This window comes from Zootoca vivipara, chromosome 3 (genome assembly GCF_963506605.1).
Source record: "Zootoca vivipara chromosome 3, rZooViv1.1, whole genome shotgun sequence".
Lineage (NCBI taxonomy): Eukaryota > Metazoa > Chordata > Lepidosauria > Squamata > Lacertidae > Zootoca > Zootoca vivipara.
The window spans coordinates 102,725,545-102,752,394 of NC_083278.1; the positions used below are offsets into that span (position 1 = coordinate 102,725,545).

General features: G+C 49.3%; 1 protein-coding gene across 3 annotated transcripts in view; it reads right to left on the minus strand.

Moving 5' to 3' along the window:
• LOC118083080 (phosphofurin acidic cluster sorting protein 2) overlaps positions 1–26,850 on the minus strand; it is a 175,216-nt gene that overhangs the window by 13,507 nt on the left and 134,859 nt on the right. For all 3 annotated transcript variants that reach the window (XM_035111139.2, XM_035111141.2, XM_035111140.2), the window contains exons 3-15: positions 23,754–23,843; positions 21,695–21,820; positions 20,288–20,447; positions 19,667–19,758; positions 18,982–19,062; positions 17,454–17,513; positions 12,679–12,830; positions 8,802–8,895; positions 8,073–8,144; positions 5,920–6,047; positions 5,128–5,260; positions 4,316–4,420; positions 2,440–2,546 (exon numbers count right to left, since the gene is read on the minus strand). In XM_035111139.2, the coding sequence (XP_034967030.2) occupies positions 2,440–2,546; positions 4,316–4,420; positions 5,128–5,260; positions 5,920–6,047; positions 8,073–8,144; positions 8,802–8,895; positions 12,679–12,830; positions 17,454–17,513; positions 18,982–19,062; positions 19,667–19,758; positions 20,288–20,447; positions 21,695–21,820; positions 23,754–23,843 (1,400 nt within the window). The remainder of the gene's footprint in view (positions 1–2,439; positions 2,547–4,315; positions 4,421–5,127; positions 5,261–5,919; positions 6,048–8,072; positions 8,145–8,801; positions 8,896–12,678; positions 12,831–17,453; positions 17,514–18,981; positions 19,063–19,666; positions 19,759–20,287; positions 20,448–21,694; positions 21,821–23,753; positions 23,844–26,850) is intronic.

Below are 26,850 nucleotides of genomic sequence, written 5' to 3' on the forward strand. Positions count from 1 at the left end.
AGAGAGAGAGAGAGAGAGAGAGAGAGAGAGAGAAAGAGAAAGAAAGAGAAAGAAAGAGAAAGAAAGAAAGAAAGAAAGAAAGAAAGAAAGAAGGAGGGAGAAGGGGTGGCAGAGAGAGAAAGTCTGCCCTGCCCAGTGTTGTCTCTGTCTCTGCTCGCTACCTGGAATGAATGATTAACACCCTGACCTAATAGCTGCAGAAACATCAGTGCACTAATCCTTCTACCGTGTTTCTCACATTTTAAGACACCGTCTTATAACTTTTTTCCCTCAAAAAAACACTGGGTGGCTTATTTTCAGGGAATGTCTTGTTTTTATTACGTCAGGAGCAGTGCCCCTCTTGCTCCCTGGCTCCCTGCGGGGCAGGATTCTTGACTGAAAGAAAAGGACGGGCAACAGCCACCACCAAACTCCGTGAGAGGGAGTCTGAGGGAAGGGAAGTGTGTGCGTCCCTGGCCCAGCCCTCTCTCCCCGGCCCTGGGATGTTCGTGAGGGAGGGAGGGAGGGAGCTCCTCCGAAGGGCTGCTCTCTCTCTCTCTCTCCTCCCAGGTGGGGACTCACTTAATAGCAATCTGCTACACTGGAGCTTCTTAAATTTAAACCAGTACAGTATAATGGAATCTATCTGTGTGATGCAGTACGTATAGCAAATAAGGATCTCTACCAGCCAGCCCAAGACTTAAGAGCGAAAGTTCCAACAATGTAGCACTTTGTAGCACTGATAGCAAAGAGGCTACCGGCTGATAAGAGATACTGTAGAAAACAAGGCAGTTGAGCAGCAATTAAAATGGTAAATGGTAGCAATTGTAGCAATTGAGCCAGCAGGAAAGCGGGGTGAGATAATCTGCTGGTCCTAACTGCTTCTCTTACCCACAAAATGTTAACTTTTAGTAGCTCCTAAACAGCGAGAAGCCACCGGCAGCGATCCCGGTACCAGTAAAAATCCTTAAAGGGGCAGCTCTACAGACAAGCAATAGAAAGAAAAAGAATCCTCACTTTTTAAAAGGTTTTTAAAAGGGGGGAAGGTGGGGGGAAGCGAGAGGTGGGCTCTGTGTGTGTGTGTGTGTGTGTGTGTGTGTGAGAGAGAGAGAGAGAGAGAGAGAGAGAGAGAGAGACACGCAGGGGAGAGAGAGAGAGAGAGAGACGCGCACACAGAGTCTCTCCCTAAAGGGGAAGGCAGCGTCTTCAATCGCCCCTCTTTTCTTCCTCCTGTTTCATCTCCTCCCCACCGCAAATGCCACTTTTCTCCTCTTCACTCACACAGCCTAGCTAAAAAAAAAAAAATCGAACGGGAGGGGAAATCACGAGTCTGCAGCAACCAGCAGCTATGGCTCTTCGGTGCATTTTTACAAGCTTTTAAAAGAAATACGTGTCTTTGGAGCGACAGCAAAATGGGGAGAGATTTTTAGGGGGGGGAGTTTGCTGGCGGGAGGGGGGAAGGGTCTATCACTATGTCTTATTTTCGGGTTATGGCTTATATCGCACAATTGCTTAGAAATCCTGCTATGTCTTATATTATGCCTACGTCTTAAAAAAGGAGAAACACGGTATTTACCAAAAAAAGCTCATATTATCGCAGGAACCAGACTTCACACAGACACCAAAATCTCTTTCAAGGTCCATTTCTTATCCAGGAACCACAGAGATAAAGATGCAGTCTTCCCAAAACGAAGACTTCATCCTCTTTCCTTCAAGTCAGTAAACACATACTGTAGTTCAAAGGACTTCTGAACTACATTACTCAGGAAACTCCCTCTCCACAAACTATAAAGTCCATATTTTCAATGGCTGGCCAGCTCACGGCTTCAATGGGACCCCCTCTTCGCTCCTCAAGAACCTCAAGGATCAATCCTATAGTTTGCTGGACCATGCTGAGCGAAGCTGTTCCCTTGCCAAGCACAGGGATCTGAAGCGTAGAGCTTAGCACTTGCAGAAGGCTCAGATCTCTGTTCTGTGCCTTTGAGTCCCATTTGCTTCAAGATCAGGTTTTCCTGCATTTACTTTCCAGGCTTTTTTGGGGGGGGGCGGGTCATCAGACGCTCTGTTTACAGATTTCAAGGTGTGGGTGCCTAATGGTTGCTGCCCACACATGTGTATCCTTGTGGTCTGGTCAGCATCCATATATTCTCGTTTTATTTCCGTGTAGCAAACCAATCTTTTCCTACATCCTGGCGTGACGCGTTCTTTATAAGGGTTAAAGGCACACAGGCGTTTTTCATGGACACAGGTACTAACTCAACACAGAAGATGCCAATCCTCCTGGAGAGCTGCATGATGAGTTCATGCATGCCTGAGCATTCAGACGCATCCTCCTAGCAGTTTGGGCGGCTGCAACCCCTGCATACATCAATCCCCAAAGTCCTTTCCTCGGGGTCCGCCTGGAAAACCACCGTGGGGCACGCAGGCCCTGGTTTGTTGCTGCCCACCGGCAATACTCACTATCTCTGGATGCGAGAGACGATGGTGTTGAAAGCGGCCTGCACATCCGCCATGGAGCAGGTGGAGACAATGGGCTGCTTGTGCTCTTGCAGCTGGTCGCACAGATACTGCCGAGAAGAAACCAGAAATAGGAGGCAGGAACGGGATGAAGAAGACATGCAAACTCTTTGCAAAATAACTGGGCGGGGGGGTACCAGAGCCCTCCCCCAAATCCAGGAGTCGCCAACATGGTGCCCTCTAGAACAGGGTCCCCAAACTAGGGCCCGGGGGCTGCATGCGGCACAATCGCCTTCTAAATCCAGCCCATGAATGGTCCGGGAATCAGCATGTTTTTATATGAGTAGAATGTGTCCTTTTATTTAAAATGCATCTCTGGGTTATTTGTGGGGCCTGCCTGGTGTTTGTACATGAGTAGAATGTGTCCTTTTATTTAAAATGCATCTCTGGGTTATTTGTGGGGCCTGCCTGGTGTTTGTACATGAGTAGAATGTGTCCTTTTATTTAAAATGCATCTCTGGGTTATTTGTGGGGCATAGAAATTTGTTCATTTTTTCCCCCAAAAATATAGTCCGGCCCCCCACAAGGTCTGAGAAACAGTAGACCGGCCCCCTGCTGAAAAAGTTTGCTGACCCCTGTCAATGTCGAACTTCAACCCATTGCCCACAGTCGGCATGGCCAATGGTCAGGGGTGATGGGAGTTTAAATTCCAGCAACATCCAGAGGAGCCACAGGTTGATTTCATTTATTCGTTGGCTTTATTTGGGAATTTTATGTACCGCTTCATCGTTAGCATTTCTAAGGTTCCCCATTCTGACTTAAGGCCCAGGTTACTTGAAGGAGTGTCTGTGCTCATATGAACCTACCCACACTTTAAAAATCAGCTGTGGAAACAAACATGTAGCCACTGAAGTTTCCAGGTAGGTAGTGCTTCCAGCTGAGGGTTTTTAACACAGTGGCACCTCGGGTTACAGACGCTTCAGGTTACAGACTAACCCAGCTAACCCAGAAATAGTACCTCGGGTTAAGAACTTTGCTTCAGGATGAGAACAGAAATCGTGCTCCGGCGGCACGGCGGCAGCGGGAGGCCCCATTAGCTAAAGTGGTGCTTTAGGTTAAGAACAGTTTCAGGTTAATTCCGGAAAGAATTATGTTCTTAACCCGAGGTACCACTGTATTGTAAGAGGGTGGTTCAAATACTGTATTGCAAATGGGTCATTGGCAGCAGTTGGTTTTTTAAAATTATTTAACAGTAGGCTTTTATTGGAAAATTGGAGGAGGGATAGGGGGCTGACATTTTGATGCCAATTATATTGCAGGGATGCAGCATTTTATTTTATTTTTGCATGCATGAGGAGCGCTCATCCCACAATAAACACCCATCTGGAAGCACCCCAAGAGCTCAGGGCCTCTGCTTCAGATCAGTTGGGCTCAGGGTGTTTCTCCCAGTTTATTCAGATGAACTAAGCCTCCTTAGTTTTCTTGAGCTGGTCCCTTGCTCAGGGACTGTTCCCTGGAGCCTCTAGCAACATTTGCAAAGCTCTGGCTTAATGTCCAAATAATAATAATAGAGGATGAGGGAGCTGAAAACTCACTGAAAAGGGCTGTGGCTCAGGGGTAGAACACATGCCATGGCCAAGAAGAGGGCCCAGGTTCAATCCCTGGTATCTCCAGGTATCTCCAAAGAGCTGCTTCCAGTGTGCATATTGCTAGACTCCGACTCCCATCATTCCTGACCACTGGCCCTGCTGACCTCTGGGAGCTGGAGTCCAACAAGCACTCGAAGGGCATCCAGCTGGAAAAGGCTGGCTTTAGAGGCATGCAAGATGCAGCAAGGTGGTACCAAGGCTTCCCTGCCCATCTCCAGGGCTCCCCTTACCTGGCCTTGCCACTCGGCTATGTTCACCAGGATGATGCTCTCGGGCAGCTGCTCATCCGAGACCAGGATCTGGTTGAGCTGATCATACACAGACTTTCGGGGCACCTGCAATAGCACAACAGAGGAGCAGTCACAGACTGCCATGGAACCCACAGCCACCCTTGAGTTGGCTACGCAAAGAGCGTCCTAGAGGATGGCAAAGGCAGGTAAGACCTCGTGGCCCCAGTGGTGGCTGTTGTCCATTGGGACTGGTAGGGCTGAAGGCGAGGAGACTACCAGCAGGTGGCGCCACAGCCAATGATAGACAGAATCACTTCCTGACCGGCTGTTAAGGACAATGGGGTAGTTTCCCTTTGCCCCTAATGGACCAACCTTCACTACCTGGCCCCTTTCTGATGCCAGGAGCTGCCAATGACTGATTCTTTTAATCTCAGAGCTCCACCAACCCACCCCTTTATTATTATTACTATTACTAGTATTATTATATTTTTAATCGGCATTTTCCCATAATACAGTAAAATTGCAGTTACAAAAGATACAAAAGGAGAAAAACAGAAGAAGAAAAGAAAGGGACAACAGAAAGAAAGGGAAGAAAGTGAAAGAAAGAAAGAAAGAGAGAGAGAGAGAGAGAGAAAGGAAGGAAGGAAGGAAGGAAGGAAGGAAGGAAGGAAGGAAGGAAGGAAGGAAAGGAAGGAAGGAAGGAAGGAAGGAAGGAAGGAAGGAAGGAAGGAAGGAAGGAAGGAAGGAAAGAAGGAAGGAAGGAAAAATCCCTTCTCCCCCTACAAGCCACTCCCCCCACCCCACTGCCTGACCTGGGTGCCCTGCCGTGAGTCTGGGGAGCTCTCGCTGTCCAGGCTGCTGGTTCGATCGCCCTGGCCCCTGGAGTTCTGCCTGTCCTTGACGGACATGCTGCGCGGCCGCCACAACTGCTTGTTCTCAACTTTGCTGAAAGGCAAAAGTCGTCAAAGTGATACAGAGGAAGCTGGACCCGGCGGGTGGCAAAAAAGGAAGCCTGCCAGGCGACTGAGCAGCCGCCACTAGCTGCAGCAGGAAAGTGACAGGTCCAGACTCAGAGAGACCCCACTGGGTCCCAGACATTTCCGGGGTGGGGTGGGGTGGGTTCCTACATGGATTCAGAGAGCAGGGAAGAGCCACCATGCCTCCAAAGATCACCTTTCCCTGCTTTTAGTATTTATGTGCCAACCTAGGACTGGAAGGGTCTCCAAGGGAGACATTCTTGGTGGATGCCTGTCAAATTAATTAAGTTACAATTCATTGCTTTTTAGCTCTTTCAAGATGCTTCCACGCAAGGTGTTTTAACTCAGAATTGCTGTGCTTGTTCACTCACTTTCCCCCTGAGCATCCAGACTGTGCCATTATCAAGGCGCTACTCTTGTAGTGTCCCCTCCACCAGGCTCTGTTCCTCTTCCATCCCCATTCAGAGCACTGCGACCACAGCCGGTTTGCGGTCCTCTGAGCACTTCAGTTGCGCAGCCTGGATTTGCCGGCATGCGACAGAATCCCACCCGCCAAACAGGGACAGGCCAGCAGCCGCTGTTCCGCACGAGGCCAGCCACCAGCCACAAGAAAGAGGCCTTCTTTACCTGGGAGAAACAGTGGCTGGGAACTCCGGCTTGCTGCCGCTGCTCAGCTGGGCCAGCCTGTCCACGCTGCTCTCCTTCAGGACTGTCTCGCCTGGCCCTCCTGGGCAGGGTTCATCAACCTCCAGCTCCTGAGGGGATGCACAGAAAGTCTTTCCTCTTTCATTCTTTGGTAACATCAAATAGCTAGTTTACCAGGCCAGCCTCTTCCCCTGCCTGACTGACAGGAGCAAGCCAGCTTCTTTTCCCTTGGGCAGGTACCCCTGGGCAAAACGTGCAGAGCAGAGCCAGCCCTGGAAAAGAGCTCTGTTCCCACCCTCTGCCCCCCAAGTAGCAGATCAGCTTCAGCTAGAAATTGGGCATTTGGTGTCCCTGGCCACTCTTCCGGCAGAGATCCGCCAGGCGTCCTTGCTTCTGACTTCCAAGAGCAATTTGAAGACCCTCTTATGCCTGTACAAGCTTTCGTGATCAGCCGTTCATGTTAACGATTGTTTTGTGTTGCTTTTATGTTGCTTTATGTTTCAGCGCCCCTATGAGAATTTTTGTATACCTCACTTTTTCTATGTGTTTCACGTTTCATCTTTATGACTGCTGTTGTAATAAATAATCCGTCATAAAAGTTATTGCACTACATTCTTTGTTAAATTATCTTTCCATTGATATATAATTTTATGGTATTACTCCCCCAAAAAAGTGGTGCTTTGAGCCATCAAACCTCGGAAATACACTTTCCCCAAATGGATTTCCACAATTTTGGCCACTAGTGTACATGCATGTTGCCATGCGCTGTCTTCCTATGGCATATGAGCAGTAGCACATAAACGTATGAAGCAGATGCCGTTTAAACCGTGGCGTTTTCTCCCACCAGAAGTCGTGACGGCCACCGACTTTGACGGCTTTAAAAGAAGATCAGACAAATTCACAGAGGATTAAGGCTACCCATGGCTCCTGGCCGCAGGGGCGTACCCAGGATAAAAATTAGGGGGGGCAAGGGGCGGGGGCAAGGGGCGGGAGGGGCCACAGTGGGAATGTGGGCGAGGCTACGTTGCCTGCGCCTCCCTGGTCTTCCGAGGAGGCGGCCCCAGGCTCCCGCTCCTGGTGCGAAGCTCCAGAGGTGCGCGGGGAACGCGAGCCTGTGGCTGCCTCCTCCGCTTACGCTCCCCACTCCTGCTTAGCGCTCCTCCGCTTACGCTCCCCGCGCGCCTCTGGAGCTTCGCGCCGGGAGCGGGAGCCTGGGGCTGCCGCGCCTGCGCCCCTCAGCCTTCTGCTTCTAGGGGGGGCAATTGCCCCCTCCTGCCCCCCTGCCTACGCCCATGCCTGGCCGCCACGGCTCTGTTCTCCTTCCAGGGCCAGAGGCAGTGGGCCTCCGAATGCCCACTGGGGCGAGCGTGTTGCCAAGCTCAGGTCCTGCTTGGGGGGGCCACGAACAGAATGCTGCAGGAGATGGGCCATTCATCGGCCTGATCCAGCAGGCAGCCTCTTCATATATTCAGGGCTGGTGTGAGATCCAGTTCCCAAATACATGTGAACTGCTGGGAACAGGTGGCCAATATGAAGATTGCCATTCCTGTATACAGATAGAATCACTGAGTTTAGCCTGGAGAAGAGAAGGTTAAGGGGTGATACGATAGCCATGTTCAAATATATAAAAGGATGTCATATAGAGGAGGGAGAAAGGTGGTTTTCTGCTGCTCCAGAGAAGCGGACACGGAGCAATGGATTCAAACTACAAGAAAGAAGATTCCACCTAAACATTAGAAAGAACTTCCTGACAGTAAGAGCTGTTCAGCAGTGGAACTTGGTACCAAGGAGTGTGGTGGAGTCTCCTTCTTTGGAGGTCTTTAAGCAGAGGCTTGACAGACATATGTCGAGAATGCTTTGATGGTGTTTCCTGCTCGGCAGGGGGTTCGACTGGATGGCCCTTGTGGTCTCTTCCAACTCTATGATTCTATGATTCTATGAGTTGTAGAGTTGGAAGGGACCCCGAGGGTCATCTAGTAGTGCAATATGCAGCCGTGCCGTACGGGGAATCGAACCTGCAACCTTGGCGTTGCCAGCACCACGCTCTAACCAGCTGAGCTATATGCCCCAAAGAAGGGCAGTGTAAAATGAGCAAAGCCTTGCCCAGAGAGGACTGATAATCACGCTGGACTCACCATAGCCGCCGTTTCCATGGCACCCTCGTCTTGGGCGCGAGGGACACCCACTTTCCGCTTCTCTGCTTCTCCCTAGGCGAACGGGGACAGGCGGGGAGGCAGTGGAGGTGGGGAGAAAAGGAGTGAGAATAAAAGTTTGAATAAGTTAGTGGATAGGACCTCCGATTCAAGCATCTCCAAGAAGAGAGCGGAAGCAGGTCGGTGCTGAGCACAGGGAAAACAAAACCCTTCCAAAACACACTTTGCTTGGTTTAGGCGCCCCAGGAGAGAAGCAACATGGCGGCGGAGGTCAGGGGGTAGGGAAGCCCGACGCCCAGCATTGCAGGGACCAGGGTGACCCCAGCGGCTGAGCCGGTAAGTCCAGTTAACCCACCTCTCCTATACTGTGAAAAGAAGCAGCTTATCCAGGAAAAGACAGGGGGTGGGGTGGGGAAAAGGAGGAAGAAATGTAACAGGGATTGCTCTCGACAGCATGCCAGTTCTGGAACGATGGCAGGGGTGGGGAGCCTGAGGCTTTCCAGATGTTGTTGGACTACAACTCCCATTACCCATGCAAGATGCAAGCTGGGGCTGATGGGAGCTGGAGTCCGGTAAATATCAGGTGGGCCACAGGTTCCCCACTGCTGTTCTGCGGGGGGCAGGCCCAGGCAGACAGGCTGCTAGCAGGGGGGAAGAGGAGGAGGAGGAGGAGGAGGAGGAGGAGGAGGAGGAGGAGGAGGAATAACTCACAGGGCTGCCCGACTCTCGCTCCTGCCCCTTTTGGCCGTGCAGACTGCTGATCTCAGTCTGGGAACCAGAGTGAGAGACGCCCTCAAAGAAGCGCCTGCAGGAGAAACAGACGGACAGACGGACGGACAGACAGAGAGACAGACGGACAGAGAGAAAGAGAAATGAGGGAGAAGTGAAGTCACCATCACCCGCCCCGCCTCCTGGGCTTAAACCCCTCCCCAGCCTCTGCCCCCAGGAAGCACCACAAGCAAAAAAACCCGTCACCAGAGCCCTGGCCTGACATGGACACACAAAGACAGTTGCGGGGGGTGGAGGGAGTGGTGGGGCCCAATGAGCAGCGTGAAAGCAAGTCTTTACCTTCGAGGCAGAGAAAGGACACCGCAAGAGCAAAGCACCTGTTTCCAGGTAGAAAAAGTCACATCCTCTCCGTTCCACTAAACTGGGAATCTGCTATAGGTCAGGTCAGATCACTGGTCCATCTATTGGCTACACCCAGGGGTGGGGAACTTCAGGCCCAGGGACCAAATGCAGCTCCTCAGGCTTCTTTATCCGGCCCAGACCACACACCCTTTGCAACACCACCACCTTTCCCTTCACCATCCTTGCTTTGCGCTCTCGAGTGGTTTTTGCCAGGCTGGAATTTGCACAGAGGTTACATTTGCACATGTCGCTCTATCCACTTTTGCTCCTGCCCCCATCCCTGGCATGCGGCCGTTGAAAAGTCGCCCAGAAGGCAACGCGTCCCTCGGGTTGCGAAAGGTTTGCTAACCCTGGTCTGCGTTGACTTGCAGAGGTTCTCCAGGGTTTCAGGCAGGAGTCTCTCCCAGCCCACACCTGCAGATGCCAGGGAATGAACCTGGAACCTTTTGCATTCGAAGCGTGTGTCCTGCCACTGAGCCACAGCACTTCTCTGAGCAAGAAACTGCAGACATCGCAATAGGATGAGGCTGCTAAGAAGCCCCAGAGAGAGAGGCAAAGGCAAGTGGTTCAAGCTCTGGCCTGGATTTTATAGCCACGCCGCAAGATCTACACCAAGGACACACCTGAGTGCTGTAGAGGCCTCTGCTGTGGTGTCACCAGAGGGGATGGGAACGACTTAGGCTGTGTCTGACTTCAGATGCCTGACACAGCTTCAACAGCTCCCCCCTACCCTATCAGACTGTTCCTGGTGCTTCAGAGCTGCAGCTCTAGACAGTACAGACAAACGTAATGACTGGGGACGTCAAATGTAGGTGAATATGCTGGGAGAGTCACAATTGCCTCCAGGTGAGCAGCCAAGAAGCTTTTCTGGGAGGTTGCATAAAGCCACATTCTCATCCTTTTCCTGCTGGGTCTGATGGCAGGAGATCAGCAGGGATAGCAATATTTCAGAGGTCAAACACTCCACCTAATTGAACACCCTGTTTCACAGGGAAACCAGCTAAGTATAATTGGCTTAATTCACAATGAAATGGGAATGCCTGTGTGCACTGGTGGAAGGGTTTAACTGGAAGATTCCTCGGAAGCTAAATTCAGAGCAAAAAGGGCTCTCTGAGCTGCCTTGATGGGTTGATAATTAATTGTTATTGTTCTCAGGTAGCTCTGGCTGGAGTTTTAACCTTAGATCACATGAGAGGTATTGAATTGCAAATTCGCCATTTTGGAAGGGTGTTGGCTGAAGTCTTTGTTCCCAGGCTCTGCAGGGATGTAAAAGACTCTTCCAGGAGCTGCCTATCCTAAGGAAGGATGCAGTCTGGAATACAGGCTATGGGGAGAGACAGACCTCTATTTCTACAGATGTTGGAATTATTTCATATTTCGTAAGATGCTGAGCCTATGCCTTGGACTGGGATATGTCTTATGGAACGGTTTGGATATTTCATTTGATGTATCTGTTCTGTTTTGAAGAAAATTCTGCAAGTAAAGTTATTAAATAATATCTAATGGGTCTGGACAAGGCTTCCGTTCCAAAAGGAGTCGGTTTTTATGCATCCAGCTGCTTCAAGCTGTGCAACATTAGCATCTGCAATAAGGCCAACCAGACACTTCCTAAAGCTTTACAAGCGCCCCCCAACCCCGCAACTGACTACATAATTGGAGGTACCAATTTGCCATTAGGATCAACGCATAGCCATTGAGTCAACGTATCCTCTGTGAATTTGTCCCATCTCCCTTGAAAACCATCAAAGCCAGTGGTGAGGAACCGACGGCTCCATCAGATGTTGCTGGACTCAATCAGCTTCCAGCCAGCATGGCCCACGATTGAGGATGGTGAGAGCTGGACTCCTGAAACATCTGGCAGGCCATGGGTTTGCCATCCCTGTCCTAAACTGGTGCCCACCACCACATTTTGCAACTACAGAGCCCAGTACTCTTGAATCCACTGCCCAATCCATTACCTTGGTTGAAACCTACCACCCCTGTTCTTCAAACCCATGCACACTTTTCAAAACCTCTGTCCCAGTGTTGGGGACCCTGCGGCTCTCCGGATGTAGTAAAATTGCTACTCCTGTCATAAAATCATAGAATCATAGAGTTGGAAGAGACCACAAGGGCCATCCAGTCCAACCCCCTGCCAATGTCGTGTTGGACCACTGGCCATGTTGCCCAGGGCAACTGGGAATCGGGAGTCCAGACACAGGCTCTCCAGCCCTGCTTCATCATCTCCATCTCCCAAGAGTCTTTTTTCTGAACCCCAAAGTTCCAGAAGTTTTTTATCTTTATCTGCTCCTGCCCTGATCATTTGGTTGCGCTTTTCTGCACCCTTACCTCAGCTCTGTGATGAGAAAGGGGACCTGCGGGATCATAAGAGAATATGAAATACCAATATGTACAGTCATATCTCAGGTTAAGTACACTTCAGGTTGAGTACTTTCAATTTAAGTACTTCGTGGACCCATCTGGAACAGATTAATCCACTTTCCGTTCTTTCAATGAGAAAGTTCGCTTCAGGTCACGTGCGGACTTCCAGAACCAATCAAGTACTTAACCTGAGGTACCACTGTATGTTCTTTCTCTCCACATTGCCCCAGCCTTCCCCCAGCAGAAAACAAGCCATTTAAACACAGCTGCTAAGTGAGGTGGCCAGGCCTATCTCCTCTACCAGGCTCTGAGATGCAATTGTTTCCCCCCCATCTCCCTCCCTGCCCCTCTTCCAAGCGCACACACAAAAGGGCTGCTTCTGAAGCAGGGATGGATGTGATCGTAACGTCCTCCCCTCCCTCGGGCAGCGCAGCCTCTCCAAGGAGGTGCTCTCCTGCTCCATCAATCCACTCCGGTCTCTGGTGGGGCTTACGCAGGGCTCTCTGTCAAGCTTGTCAAATCCAAGGTCAGCCTCAAGTTATCAGCATCTATCACTAAGCTACTTTATAGTCCCAAACCTCCCTCTTTCCCCCTCAGAAAATGAATCAAAAGTGCAGGAGCTGTATGTACCTCATAAGTCATACCCTGCCACTGGGGCACCGTCAAGGAGCCTGGCTTCACCGTGGGAAAGGAAACCAAGGCCGCGAACATTTAAAATGTATTTAAAGCACATTCTAACCTGCCCAAATAGCCTGTTTCTTACGCTGCAAGATGCCCTGAGATCTTTGGATGAAGGGTGGCGTTATGCATTTAATAAGGAAATAGATACCGTAATAAATGCCCGGCACAGAGCTACAATCCATAGCAACTCCTAACAGCTCCCAGGGTTCCTGAAGCTTCCAATGTGTTTTAAATGCATGGTGCGTATGCAACTGAACGGTCTTGTTTTTCCGGCAAGGCATCTGCCTGGGGGATTGTGTCTCCTTTGGGGAAGGAGGAAATGGCCTCCAGAGCACAGGGGAAGAGCTTGCAACCCTACGAGTCTCCCGTTGCTACGGGGCCTGAGCTTCTTGCCTCACCTCCTGTCGGCTCTTACCTCAAGGTGGGCTTTGGAGTGCTGTGGACGCTTTCGTTATCCTCTATCTCGGGGCCGCTGTCACTGTTGTTGCATTCCTCGAGGCTGTCGTAGAGCAGACCCAGGTCCTCTTCCACTTCCTGCGTCTGATCCACTGGGTCAGAATCCAGAACCTGCAGAACCCAAAACACACAGTGGGGTGGGGGGGTAATCTCACATACACCACAAGACCATTTTGAAAATGAATTTCACCACTTGTAACCCCGTCATTCCAAGACCAAAAATTAAAAAAATGAAGTCATCAAGTGTTGTAATCCATTCAGAAAAGGTCGAAGATTACAGATTTTCTAGCATACTCTATTTATGATATTTGTAGCATGAAATATAGGAGGCAAAATACCCCCAACTACTGGGGTGGGGGTGGGGACACACCTCTTAGCTGGAGCTATTTCCTAGACATATTCTTGATTAAATTGTCCCTACAGATTCTCAAACTGGTCTTTACGTCTGGATGTGACGCTTCTCTGTGCAATTGATGTGCTATGGTGGTTCTGAGGTTTTTGCATTTGCAACCTGCGTTTTGTGCTATGCAACAAAATCTAAAAGCAAACAGTGACATTTAAAAATATTAAAGCACTCCGATATCACTTTAACAGTCAGGGATTCCCCCAAGGAAGCTTGAGAATTGTTGTTTATTAAGGGTGCTGACCCCATAGAACTACAATTCCCAGCACCCTTAAAAAAACAACAGTTGCTGGAATTTGGGGTTGGGGGGGGGGAGATACCTGACTGTTAAAGCGGTATAAAAGTGCTTCAAATGTGTGGTGTGGATGTGACTGTCGCTTCCCTCAACATCTTTTATAGGGGTGTGTGGAACCTTAGGCCTCAGGCATGAATGAAGTGCTCTATGCCTCTCTATCTGGTGCTTAGAGTCACATTTCCTTCCCAGGATCCTCCCTTTCCAATAATCCTCCCTGGCCCTTCCCCACAGCCTCATCAAGAGGTTTTTTGCCTAACTGGGAATGTGTCTTTGAACTCAGAGGATGCCTCTTTGCTTGCCTGGCAGCAGGAGGAAGAGATGCGGGTCTTGCAGGTGTGGATGTGAAAACCTCTGATTTCTGCGTGGATGGAATATGTGGCATATTTATGTGCCAAGGTTAGAGCCATCTCCTGTATTCTGCCAATGACACACTCACTGCTGGCCCCAGAAAGCTTCCTTATAAGTTTACGTGGCCCTTGGGACTGAAAGCTGCTCCCCACCAGGGGCGTAGGAAGGGGTGTGTGGTGCACCCCGGGTGTCATCCCGACTACTCCAAGCCCGGCGAGCGGCAAAGTTGCAAGCAGAAAAGCTGCAGCTCTCCTCCTTCCCCTGGCTTGCTGTAGGGGAGGATCGCGGTGCTCTGCCAAGATCTGCCCCCGAGGAGGATCACGCAGCTGCGTGCATTGGCCCTGTGGGCGGATTGGCCCTGCCCCCGGTGCACAGCATGTGTGCCGCTCCGGGTGCCGGAGCACCCAGCTCTACCCCTGCTCCCCACCCATCTGACACCAACAAAGGGGTGCTGGGGAGTTCATCTTCCATCATCTAATTTGAAAAGGCACACTTGCCCGACTCATGAAAGTAATCCTCTTTATAGGTCTTCTGGGCTATGGCAATTTATATTTGTTATAAGCTGCCTTATCCACATTTGTTTTCTGTTATTTGCTTTTCCATCTCGCAATGCATATACTTGTGCTTCAATGAAAAAAAAGTCTTTTCAAAAAATCCAATTACCAGATTCTGTGCCAGGCATTAGATTCCATACCAAATTATCCACACAGGGAGTTTTGAGAAGACAAACAGCTCTGTGTATAGCTACAGAAACAATTGATTCTCGAAGTCACTCCCCGCCCCCCCTCCTTTGAATAAGCTTTTTTACTCCACAGGCAGCTTTTTTTAAAAAAAGTTTTCTCTTCTGAAACACCTTTATTTACCTTTCTAAGGCAGAAGTGCATCATGTTAAAAACAACGACAACAAAACAGCTGGTCATTGCAAAGACTATTTAACTTTAAAAGTGAGTTTGCTTTCTTCTTCCACCCTCCCTGCTCCTTTTCCCTTTAGTGCTGTGCCTTTTTTTTAGATTGTCAGCCTGCTAGTTAGGACTGTCTCATTTCAAATGATTTCTTGTAAGCTGCTCTGGGAGACTTTTTTGGCTGAAGAGAAGGGTACAAATATCCTGGATGAAATAAATAAATAGTTCAAGCTCGAACCAGGCCACAGGGGGGGGGGGATTAAGAGAAGTAGAAAGTGCATGCCTGCAGGATCCTGGTCTGCCCAGGATTCTAAAGCCAGTGGAGTTTGTAGTGCACTCTGCAACACCAGGCAAAAATCAAACAATAATCTAATGAATTTGCGGGGAGGGGGGAAAATCCCTTTTTGCTGCCCTGCAGTATCAAAATGCACACACCCTGACCATAGACGCCCAGAAAGAGCATTTTCCGGCTGTTCAGTACTAGACAACATCACCCAGTCTCCCCTTTCTCATCAATCTCATGCAATCAAACAGATGAAACCTGGTGAGGGTGTGTCTGCTGTGCCCCCTCTGCCCGTCCGGACAGCATCTGCTAAGACCTGCTTGGAAACCCTTAATGATGACATTTTGGTGACCTGAAGCCAGTCCATTAAACCAAGGCCGAAAGGATAAATAAATAATACTGTAAGGGGCAATATATCTGCAGGGTTTTTAATTTCATCCCCCCCTTTTGTTCATAGAAGATGGCATTAAAACAGCATGTTAATGGCATTTGCGGATATTACTAATGATGAAAGCTGTGAATGCTAAGGACGGATTGAAACGATTGTTTTTTTGTTTAAGGGGATCTAGCAAGGTTGAGGGGGTGGGAAGCAAGCAAGAAATAACAAGCATTTTCATGTTGCCAGAGTGGGAGGAGGAAGCAGAGTTAACCTACTTCTCATGCACCAAGCATGGGGTGAGGGGTTCTGATCTTCCTTGTCCCAGTGTAAATCCCACCTGTACTTCAGCTATGAATATACAAAGTGGATTTATACTGGGTCAGGTTAATGGCCCACCTAGGCCAGGATTATCTCCTGCAGCCTTTGCCAACCTGGACCGACAGATGTTTGCAACTACAACTCCCAGTGCTGTCTGGGGCTGTCTGGAGTTGCCATCCACAACATCGGGAGGGCACCAGGTTGCCAAAGGCCGGTCCGCTGCGCAATGCAGAGGTCCTTCCAGAAGAAGTCACCCCAAACGTGGCTGCAAGAGATTCTTTTAAACTGCTGGTTCTGGAAGACCGCACCTTCTGTACTCAAAGCATGCGATCTGCTGTCAGGCTGCGGAGAAGGGAGGCAGGGCCATTCTCTCACCTCTGCAAGAAACCAGCTGCCCTTGGTATACCTGAAGAAATGTCTCCACCTGCATCATTCAGCCCGGACACTGAGGTCAAGCGCCTTCTGGTGGTTTCCTCACTGTGAGAAGTGAGGTTACAGGGAACCAAGAAGAGGGCCTTCTTGGTGGTGGCACCCTCCCTGTGGAATGCCCTCCCATCAGATGTCAAGGAAATACAGTGTTACCTCGCAAGACGAATGCCCTGCAAGATGAATTTTTCGCAAGATGAATGAGTCTTGCGATCTGAAGGTGACTCGCAAGACGAATTCGTTTTATGAAAAATTCGTCTTGCGAATCGCAGTTTTCCATAGGAATGCATTGAAATTTAATTAATGCGTTCCTATGGGCAAAAAAAAGAAAAAGAAATTTCAATGCATTCCTATGGGAAACCGTGATTCGCAAGACGAATTTTTCACAAAACGAATTGACTCGCGGAACGAATTAAATTCATCTTGCGAGGCACCACTGTAAACAACTATCTGACTTTTAGAAGACAGCTGAAGGCAGCCCTGTTTAGGGAAGTTTTTAATGCTTGATGTTTTATCGTGTTTTTAATATTCTGTTGGAAGCTGCACAGAATGGCCGGGGAAACCCAGCCAGATCTGTCTGCAGCAAGGGTTAAATTGGGCGAACAGGGTAGTCCGTGTCAGGTCTGCTGGGCGACCACCCCTTGAAGCTCCTTCTTTCCCATTCCAGCTATAGGCGTCTATAGGTGTCGTCCCTCTGGGAGAGAGGGAGAGCCAGGGTGCCTTCGTGGCTCACAAGGAGACCCTCCCCGGAGCCTGAAGAACGACGTCAGTAAGGGCAGGGGAAGCTCCGAAGAGACTGGAGGTGCAGCCGGACTTTGTTTACTCTGCTCAGCCTCCCCACCTAACAGCTGATGTGTGTGGTGGCACAGAAGCAGCTGCCTTCCCGTGCATCGTCCCAGCCAGTCCCGGAGCGCCAATTCTAGTTGTGGATATTTGGGGATGCCATGTTTTTGGTAGGGGTTGAAGAGGGAGCGGCAGAGAGGGCGTTTAAAGGGTGTTTTATAGAGGATGCTCCCCACATTATGTCAGATAATGGGACCATCTAGCTGAGCAGCATCTACACTGGCTGGCAGCCGCTCTCCCAGGTTTCAGACAGGGAGTCTTTGCCAGTCCTCCCTGGAGATGCCGGGGAACGAACCAGGGGCCTTCTGCGCTCTAAGCAAACGTTCCACCACTGAGCTATCTAAGTCTTCCTCAGCAGGGTCTTGCTCACAGGGTGCCGGCTGCCCAAGAGACAGGTGTTGCTCCTGCAAACAGGAACCTATGTAGGGAGGTGGGAGAGAGAGAGAGAGAGAGAGAGAGAGAGAGAGGAAGAGGAGGGCAGAAAAGAGAAAGCCGGCTGGCCACATGCCTGACAGGGACAGACTCACAGCTTCTTACCTCGTCCGTCACTTTAAACCTCTTCAGCAAGGCAACAAATTTCTGCTTGAAGTTTGGTTGCTAAAATGAAAAGGAAGTTGGGGGTGGGGGTAAACATTTCAATCACAGTGCTAGAGGCTTCTCACTTCCCACCTACCCTGGCTACAGTCCCACACCTCGCTGGCTTCTTTCCCTGAAAACAAAAACCCACTAGCCAAAATAATAATGATTTGGCGGGGGACCCCAAGCAGGCCCAGCTCCAGGTATTTTTGGACAGGCTGTCCCCCCGGCACCAACCACCCCCTGCCCAGTACTTATCACCGCCACCTCCAGAGCTCTTTGCATGGGTGCTGCTGCTGCTGTAGCTGACAGCACCCCAATCCCCACAGTGGCTTATGGGCCAGTTCTCTTGCACTGCCTATTATCAACACTACCTTTCCTCCAGCCTCCCTTTGGAAGCTAGGGACACTGTTTTATACCAAGTCAGACCACTGGGTCCATCTAGATCTGTTTTGTCTGCACTGAGTGGTAGCATCAACTCTCCAGATTTCGGACAGGGGTCTCTCTGCACCCTACCTGGAGATGCCAGGGATTAAACCTAGCGCCTTCTGCATGAAAAGCAGGTGCTCTACCGCTGAACTACGGCCAACGACAAGAACGCAACGTACGACTGCTCAATAAATAATCTGAGCACTGAACAGAACGTGGAAGCAGCCATGGTCTTTGCTTAGGGGACTCGGAATCTGCAAGGCCAGAATATAAGCTTTGGGTGGGAGGATGTCAAGACCCATTATTGCCCCAGCCCTGATAGAGCTGCCACTCTGCTGACAAGCAGCCCTTTCAGCCATATCTAAAAGCAAATCAATGTGGCAGCTGAGTCGTGTGCCCCTAAGTGCTGCACATAAGCAGGCGCACGAGAAGCCTGTCATGTAGACGGCCATTTGGATGGAGGGACGTGGAGGTCAGGAATCAACAGTGGATGGGAGTTTGCATGCATGGGAGGTTTGAAGATGCCGGTTTGCTAAAAAGCAGCTGCCACACAAAGGCACGTGTTAAGAGCATGGGTGGGGGATCTGTGGCCTTTCAGAAACTGTTGGACTCCATCTCCCATTCAGCCCCAGCCAGCATGGCCAATGGTCAGGGATGATGGGAACTGTAGTCCAACAATATCCAGTGGAGAAGACTGTTATATGGGATCAATGAGTTACGCAGCTTGTCCATTGCGCAGATTAAGCACATTTGCTTATTTTGCACAATTTACTCGGCTCCTGCTAATTTTTTTTTTGGGGGGGGGGAATAACTGGAGATGAACTTCTGCTTTCCCTAACCATCAGCACATCTAGCGAAGCTCATCAGGCACAGCATACCAACGAGTTCAACTTCTGGTCAACCAGACTCTAGCCTGAGCACGAAATCCTCTATGGCGCCACCTGCTGGGGAGGATCAGGTAGCCTCCCACATCTAGTCTGTTGTGCTGGGAATGAAATAAAATGAAAACTCCAACCCCCCACAAACTCCCCTTTGGAAAGGCAAGGAAGGTTGTCTTTACTCTGGTCATCGATGTGGTTCTGATCATTTTCCGCCTGGCTTTCTTCGGCTTCCTCACTTCATCCTCTTCATCATATAAGTCCTGAGAAGCGAGAGATGGCAGCACAGAATCAGAAGAATGTGAAGTTCCCCTCCTCTCCACGTGGCCCTCAGAGATGCGCCAGGCAGCTCCCCTCACTGGCCTTATTTCGCACTGGGAAGAATGTGTCCCTGAACTTGAGAAAGACTCTTGCTGGTCTGAATGGAGGACAGAGAGGGGTGAGAGTAGAAACTAGCCTGCTGTAGAAAGGCAGGATTTGTTGCCCATACCTGCCATGTGGCCCTTGAAAAGTTGCCCAGAAGGGACTGTGGCCCTCAGGATGGAAATACCATTTTCAGGCTGAGCAAGACCACTGTACGTAACTGATGGCAATACGGCTCAGAGACTGGATGCGGATGAGCTGCTAAAGCAGCAGCATAACTTGGAAGGCAACATGGGGAGAACAGCAGAAGTCAATGTGCTGCCTTCGTTGCTGGGACTCCAACTCCCATCAGCCCCAACCAGCACAGCCAATGGTTAGGGATGATGGGAGTTCTAGTCCAGCAACACCTGAGAAGGCACCACATTGGCTACCACTGTCATAGAGGGAAGGTGAGACTCGAATGTGATAGACAGACAGACAGAAGGCTGGTTGGTCAGTAGCTACCTGGCCTTGCACGGCATCATCGCTGGCTTCCTGCTCGGAGGAAAAGCTGTCGTCCTCTTCTTCAGAGTAGTTGTCAATATCTGGAGAGCGATCTGGAATGGGAAAAGGCAGAGACCATGGCCAAACTGCACTGAGCCAGCAAAGGGGGAAAGGAAGGGAGACTGGGGAATAGAGGAAAACATGGAACGGAGCCACTGAGTTTGCCATTAAGGCCTAGGAATCTGTCATTGATGGTAGGGAGCCACTGTAAGGATTCTGGAAGAGCTGTGGCACAAGCAGAGCGAAAGAATAGAGGGCATGTTTAGGAACAAAGCCATTCTGGATGGATGTAGGAGAGGACATATCACAGGACAGAAAGTCAGTGAAGGTACAGATGAGAGTTGGATGAGAACCTGACCGAAACAGTTTTTAGGTACTAGGCTAGCAGTTAGATTATTATGAGAAACTAAAGAATAACTTATAAATTTAAAAGAAACCACAAAAGGGGGGGAGTCAAATATATATGTATTAGAAATGTATGCGATTTGTGTTTTTGTTATTTGCACATCTGTAAATTTCTTTTACAGAAAAATTACCGAAAAATAAAATTTATAAATAAAATAAAAATAAGTAATACATTACCAGCTTTGATTTTGGGGCCAGAGGGGACATTTCCATCTTCATGATCAATGGGCTGGCTAGAGAGAGAGTAGATGCTGATTTCAGCCACTCGGATGCTCACATCCTTGATGTTGCTGTGGAGGCCCAGGAGCTGCCCTCCATCTGTCGGGTGTTGCATGACCTGAATAAGGGATCAATGGATACTCAGCGCACAGGAGGAAGCCTCTGGAGCAGACCAGTGACCTGCCATAGGGAGGCAGAATAACATGTATTTGGGCTCCATGTAGAGAAATGTGTTATACATTGGGCTGCCTTTGAAGATGGTTTGGAAACTGCAGTCGATGCAGAATTCAACAACCAGAATTTTGATCACAGCAGGACTGTCTGAACAAAGAACACCACTTTTGGCATGACTGTGCTGGCTACGAATTATGTTTCCAGGCTTAATTCAAAATGCTTGTTTCCACCTATAAAGCCTTATGCAGATCAGAAACTCAGGACCTTCAAGATATAACCTCTCCCCACAGGAACCAACCTGGACCCTGCAAACCGTCGGTACAGCATGAGACTCTTAATCTCAGGGTTGTGGTTTTGAGCCCCACATTGGGCGAAATATTCCTGCACTGCATCGGGTCGGACTACAAGAATCCTGTGGTCCCTTCCAACTCTACAATTTATGATCATTATCTTGAGACCCTCCTTAGAGTGGGCCCCTCCATGCTCAGAACTTGGCAACACAAGATTGGGCCTTTCCAGTGGTGGCCCCCTAGATGTGGAATGCTCTCCTAAGGAAGGCACACCTGGCACACCCCACCCATCCCATTTGCATTTACGTGCCAAGCAAAGGCTTTTCACTTTACCTAGGCTTTTAGCCCTTATTTTGAAGGGTGACACTGTGCCCTCTTTTAGTGGGGTGGGACTTGTAAGCCCTGCCTTTTTTTCTGTACAGCTGTGCTTTTAGGATTTTTTTGGGGAAATTCCTAATTGGCTTTAAGATAACTTGCTTTGGTTCACTCCATGAAAACAGCGACTGGCAAATACAATGAATAACACCAGCCAAAACAAGCAAGCAACTCCCACCATGCCTTGCCATTGACTTTGCTTGCTGGGGCTGATGAGAACTGCGGCTCAGCAACATCTGGGCCTCCATGTGGAAGAGCAGCTTCATAGACAGGATCTACATAGAAGGGGGGGCTCCAATTCTACTTCCTTGTGCAGGAAGAGGCTTCTGGAACAGACCAGTCTCCTCCCACATACAAGAAGCACAACCTACAAAGAACTTGAGAAGATGCCCTGGTGCCAGAACAGGTTTCTTGCATGAGCCACTCCTGCTCCCCATCAGCTCTGGCACCACCAAGAGCCCATTGCTCAGAGATGGTTAAAGGCATGGGATGCCTACATAATTGCCCACCTTGCTGCTTCCCTTACCTCAGCCATGTTGATGATGCCCACTGCCAAGGTCTTGTAGCCCAAAATAGTGCGGTTCTTGTACCTCTTTCTGCGCTGGAGCATGATTTGGAGCTTGTTGCCATCACGTTTCAGGAAGTGTGGGTACTACAGGGAGAGGAGGAGGAGACAGATTCAGATAACATGCTGTTCTTGAGATGCCAGTTCAGTGTAGCGGTTAGGGCAGAGGTTGGGTTCTGGCCCATGAGCTTCCTGGAACTGGCCCACGGCCGTTCCATGGATCGGTGTGGGGATTCCATGCTCTTTTTTCCGCAGCGCCATTTTTTGGTCACCGCGGGGACCAACTTCCGGGTCGGAAGAGCGCTGGAATAGTGTGTGCACATGCTATTTCTGGTGCACTTCCGGAACAGAGGAGCACCTGTGCACACACACTATTTCCGGCGCTCTTCCGACCTGCTATTCCGACCTGCTATTCCGAGCTTGAGTGCATGCATGGGCGCCCACCAAGAGGTCTGGCAGGGAGTGGACCAGACCGGCCTCAAAAAACGTTGTCGACCCCTGGGTTAGGGTGAAGAAGAAGAAGATGATGATGAATTACACTTATTAGCCACTTTTTCTTCCAATTGCAAGAAGTAAATGCAAAGCGACTTACGGTATAATAGAAAAAAATTAAACCAACATAAAATGAAAACGAAACAAAAGCTAAAACATTCACACACGCAGAAGACGGTCTAACACATCCCACCCACTGAAGAGGCCACATAATCTAAAACTCTCCAAGCGAAAGGTCATAAGCTCAGCTGAAAATAAACGGTTTTGGCCTGGCACCTAAAACTAGCCAGTTATGGTACCAGGCATGCCTTCCTAGGGAGAGCACTCCATAAGCAGGGTAGTAAAGATAAAGGTAAAGGGACCCCTGACCATTAGGTCCAGTCGTCACCAACTCTGGGGTTGCGGCACTCAACTTGCTTTATTGGCCGCAGGGAGCCGGCGTACAGCTTCCGGGTCATGTGGCCAGCATGACTAAGCCGCTTCTGGCGAACCAGAGCAGCACATGGAAACGCCGTTTACCTTCCCGCCGCAGCGGTACCTATTTATCTACTTGCACTTTGACGTGCTTTCAAACTGCTAGGTGGGCAGGAGCTGGGACAAAGCAATGGGAGCTCACCCCGTCGCGGGAGTTCGAACCGCCGACCTTCTGATAGGCAAGCCCTAGGCTCTGTGGTTTAACCCACAGCACCACCCGCATCCCAAGCAAGGTAGTGCTAGGGTTCAAATCCCCACTAAGCCATGCAGCTCATCAGATGGCCTAGGTCTGGTCACAGTCTCTCAGCCACCCTCACCGAGTTGTTACAAGGATAAGATTAAAAAGGGAGAATCATCTACACCATCTTGACCTCCCTGAAGGGCAGGTGGGATATAAATGTAGTAGGAGTAGGTGTAGTAAGTAAATCGTAAATAAGCACTCAGCAGAGAACTTAAGAACAAACAAACTTGATCTCTCAAATGCTCTCCATGTTTTCTCCCATGCATCTCCTCAACACTGGGAAAACCCAACCAGATGGGTGGGGTATTATTATTATTATTATTATTATTATTATTATTATTATTATTATTATCATCATCATCATCATCATCACACCATGGCTAGCAGTTCACTTGGCCTAGCCCATCCTTCCCCATTCTGATGTCGCTCCAGATGCTCACTAGATCTTATCTCCCATTATCCCTGACTCTAGGCCATGCTGGGGAACACCTTCTCATGAATGGCTGATTTGAAAGGAGCCTTTGGCTGCCATCCTAAACACATTTGCTAGGAAGCAAGCCCCATTGAACACAGCAGAACTGACTTCCGTGGGGGGGGGGTAAACATATCTAGGGCTGCTGTCAGAATAGCAATCATACCCTACGTGTGCAAGAGAAAGCCTCTTCAACAGAATCTCAAGGAAACTCCTAGAGCTCTTCCCTGTCTGTTTCTAAATGCACTGTCTGTTCAGAAAACCAGAGACGCAGGGAAAAGATTTTAATCATCCTGTCGAGGGACGGTTCTCTGCTATCTGGCGAGCAAAGTTCAAATTACCTGCAACGAAAATGTCAGTTCCAGGTCAGTCTCCATCAAGCCTCCAGGGGGCAGAACATATTCATTGGATCTCAGGACTCTCTTTGAACCCTGCAACAAGACACGGATTGAAGTGTTAAGAGTCAATTATCACATCACAACCTCACCTGGCCTGTGTAAGGGAGGGAAAACACAACGCTAAGAATTTGATGACACAAGGTGAAGCAACAGAGCAGTCTGTATTAGGCAGAGGAAGATTTCCAGAGATATGAGCCTTAAAGAAAAGGAAATGGGGAATGCAGGGGCAAGGGGTGGTGGCATGTCACTGAAAAGCAACTACCACTACTGGTACAAATGCTTTAAGAACACTTTCTCCTAATAAATGAACACAGCAAGCAAAATCCACTGTGAATGAGTTCACACAGGACGACCCAGGGAGTCACAGAAGGGGTGTGATGAGCTTTACCTATATATTTCAACATATCTTGCATTTATGTCATGCTTTTTAAAAATAATAAATACATATATACAAGCACCACCCAATATTCTCACGGCACACCACCTGCCAGCTGGTCTGGATCTGAGCCAAAGGCATGAGACAAGTCCTTCCATTCAGCTGCCCACAAATTGTGGTAGACCAGAGCATGGCCAACTGGCCCTCCTCCTTGCAACCAATGATTTCAACATGCTCCTGGTGGTCTTACTGAGTTTTAACACGTTGAAAGGTTTGCCCACGGTTTGGCTTGTGAGGAAGGGGGGGAAATGTCAAGAGTTGTAGGAAATGAAGAGACCTTCCACACTTTAATGTTACAAGTCTTCTTTTGGATTTTGGATGCAACGAGTATGCCATCGGTTGGCCAGCCTTTCTCAACCTGGTGACCTCCATAAGTTTTGGCCTATAAGTCCTGGCTGATGATGGGAGTTTTAATCCAAAACATATGAAGGGTGCTAGGTTGAGGAAGACTGTTGTAAGCAATATGATGTCTGAAAGTCCAAAACTGCAAAGGACTCATTATTCTGGGGTTTCATCTTTGCTACTGTGTTTGAACAAGTGCAAAAGGTCACTCTGACGGGCAGCAGTTCTCCACGGTCTCAGGTAGATTCCTTTCCTAACTCTATTACCCAAGATCCTTTCAGCTGAAGGTGAGCCTTGGGATCTACTGCACAGAGGAACATGTGCTCTGCTACAAATGGACAGAAAAGCAGAGCATGGTGCTGTCAGAATAATTCTTATGCTCGTACCCATGCTTAAAAGCAAACTTTCCTGGGTGTTTAAGGTTGAAGTGTGCCTCCAGTTCTCATCTGGAAAAAGCAAGCACAGCTTATCAAGCCCCAGCTGGGCATCCCTGAACCGAGGCTGCCCCAAATGCTTGGTACACCGTGCAGAGACGCTTAGATCCTCCACCTCGGCAGCCAAGTCACTGCTAAGAAAGCAATTGCCTATTTCCCTGCTCAAATGAGCCGGGGGGATTTTCTCCATGCTGCAGGGAGGGTCGCTCCACTGCCAGTGTGAAGTTCAGAGAAGGAGCAGAGCAGAGCAGCAAGGCCAAATTATCCACCCACCTCACCTTATTAAGCCGCGCGGAATTAACTTGGCTCGGGGGCAAACATTACACAGATCTGTCTGAGTGGAGAGATTCCACTTCCAGCAGGATTAACCTGGCTCACCTTGGGAGGGGAAAAGGAAACGGATTAGCCGGCGGAGAGTTGCGGCAGCTCTCCCACTCTGCCCACCAGGACTCCCAAGGCGTTATGCTGGTAATGCCCTTTTAATTAGTTTTAAAATAATATTAATCCACCAAGCATTATCGAAGAAGGCATTCTGGTGCCTTCGGAGCTCAAAGGCACTCTATGTGTGAGAAAAACAGTAGCCTTTGCTGGATACTATAATCCTCTGGGGTTAAGTCTACAAGGTGAGCCACAACAAGGAGGACAAGGGAGCAGGCTGCCAGTTGGGACTGGTGGGGCGCAAGGCAGGAGGTCAACAGTAGGTGGAGCCAGTGCCACACTGCGTGTTCATCGTCCTTCATCTGAGTCTGTCGGGTGGGACCCTACATCAGGGATGGAGAACCTGTGGTCTTCCAGACATTGCTTGATTACAGCTCCCACTGTCTCTGACCACTGACCACTCTGTCCAGTGCAGGAAGGAGGGGCAGCCCAACATCTACTGTGTTTCTCTGAAAATAAGACACCGTCTTATATTTATTTTTCCTCAAGAAGACACACTATGGCTTACTTTCAGGGGATGTCTTATTTTTTTATTATGTGCCCAGCCTCGCCTCTTCCTTGGCGCCCTCCAGAACTGCGCCTATCACTATGTCTTATTTTCGGGGTATGGCTTATATTGCGCAAATGCTTAGGAATCCTGCTACGGCTTATTTTATGGGTATGTCTTATTTTAGGAGAAACAGGGTAGAGGGCCTCTGGTTTGACATGAGCAGGGCTCACATCAGAAACTGAGGCTAATCTGAGAAAAGCCTCCCACAAACATTTTAGCGTGGTTCCCTAGATGCTCTTGATGGGGTTACATTTCCACTGAAGCAGCAGGTTCGTAGCTTGGGGGTACTCCTGGATTCTTTGCTGTTGCTTGAGGCTCAGGTGGCTTCAGTGGCCCAGAGTGCCTTCCATCAGCTTCGGGTGGTGGCCCAGCTATGCCCCTATCTGGACAGGGATAGCCTAACTACTGTTGTCTATGTTCTGGTAACCTCAAGTTTAGATTACTGCAATGCAGTATATGTAGGGCTGCCTCTGAAGATGGTTCAGAAACTTCAGCTAGTGCAGAATTCAGCCGCCAGGTTGCTCAGGGGTTTTTTGGGGGGGTGGTTATTGGGTTATTTTTATTCTGATTATGTATTTTGTGGTTTTATATTTTGATTTTATTTTGTGAACCACCCTGAGGCCTCCGGGTATAGGGCGGTATATAAATTCAAACAACAATAACAACAACAACAACTTAAGAAACTGGGTGGTTCATGCAGGAGAAAATGGTCATTCATCTAATTTGGTGCCAAGACATAGAGCGCTTTATAGGTCAAAATCAGCCCAATAAATTATGTCTGGAAACAAATTAGCAGCCAGTAAAGAAACAAGAGATGTCTCATGTATAATGCCCTGCAGT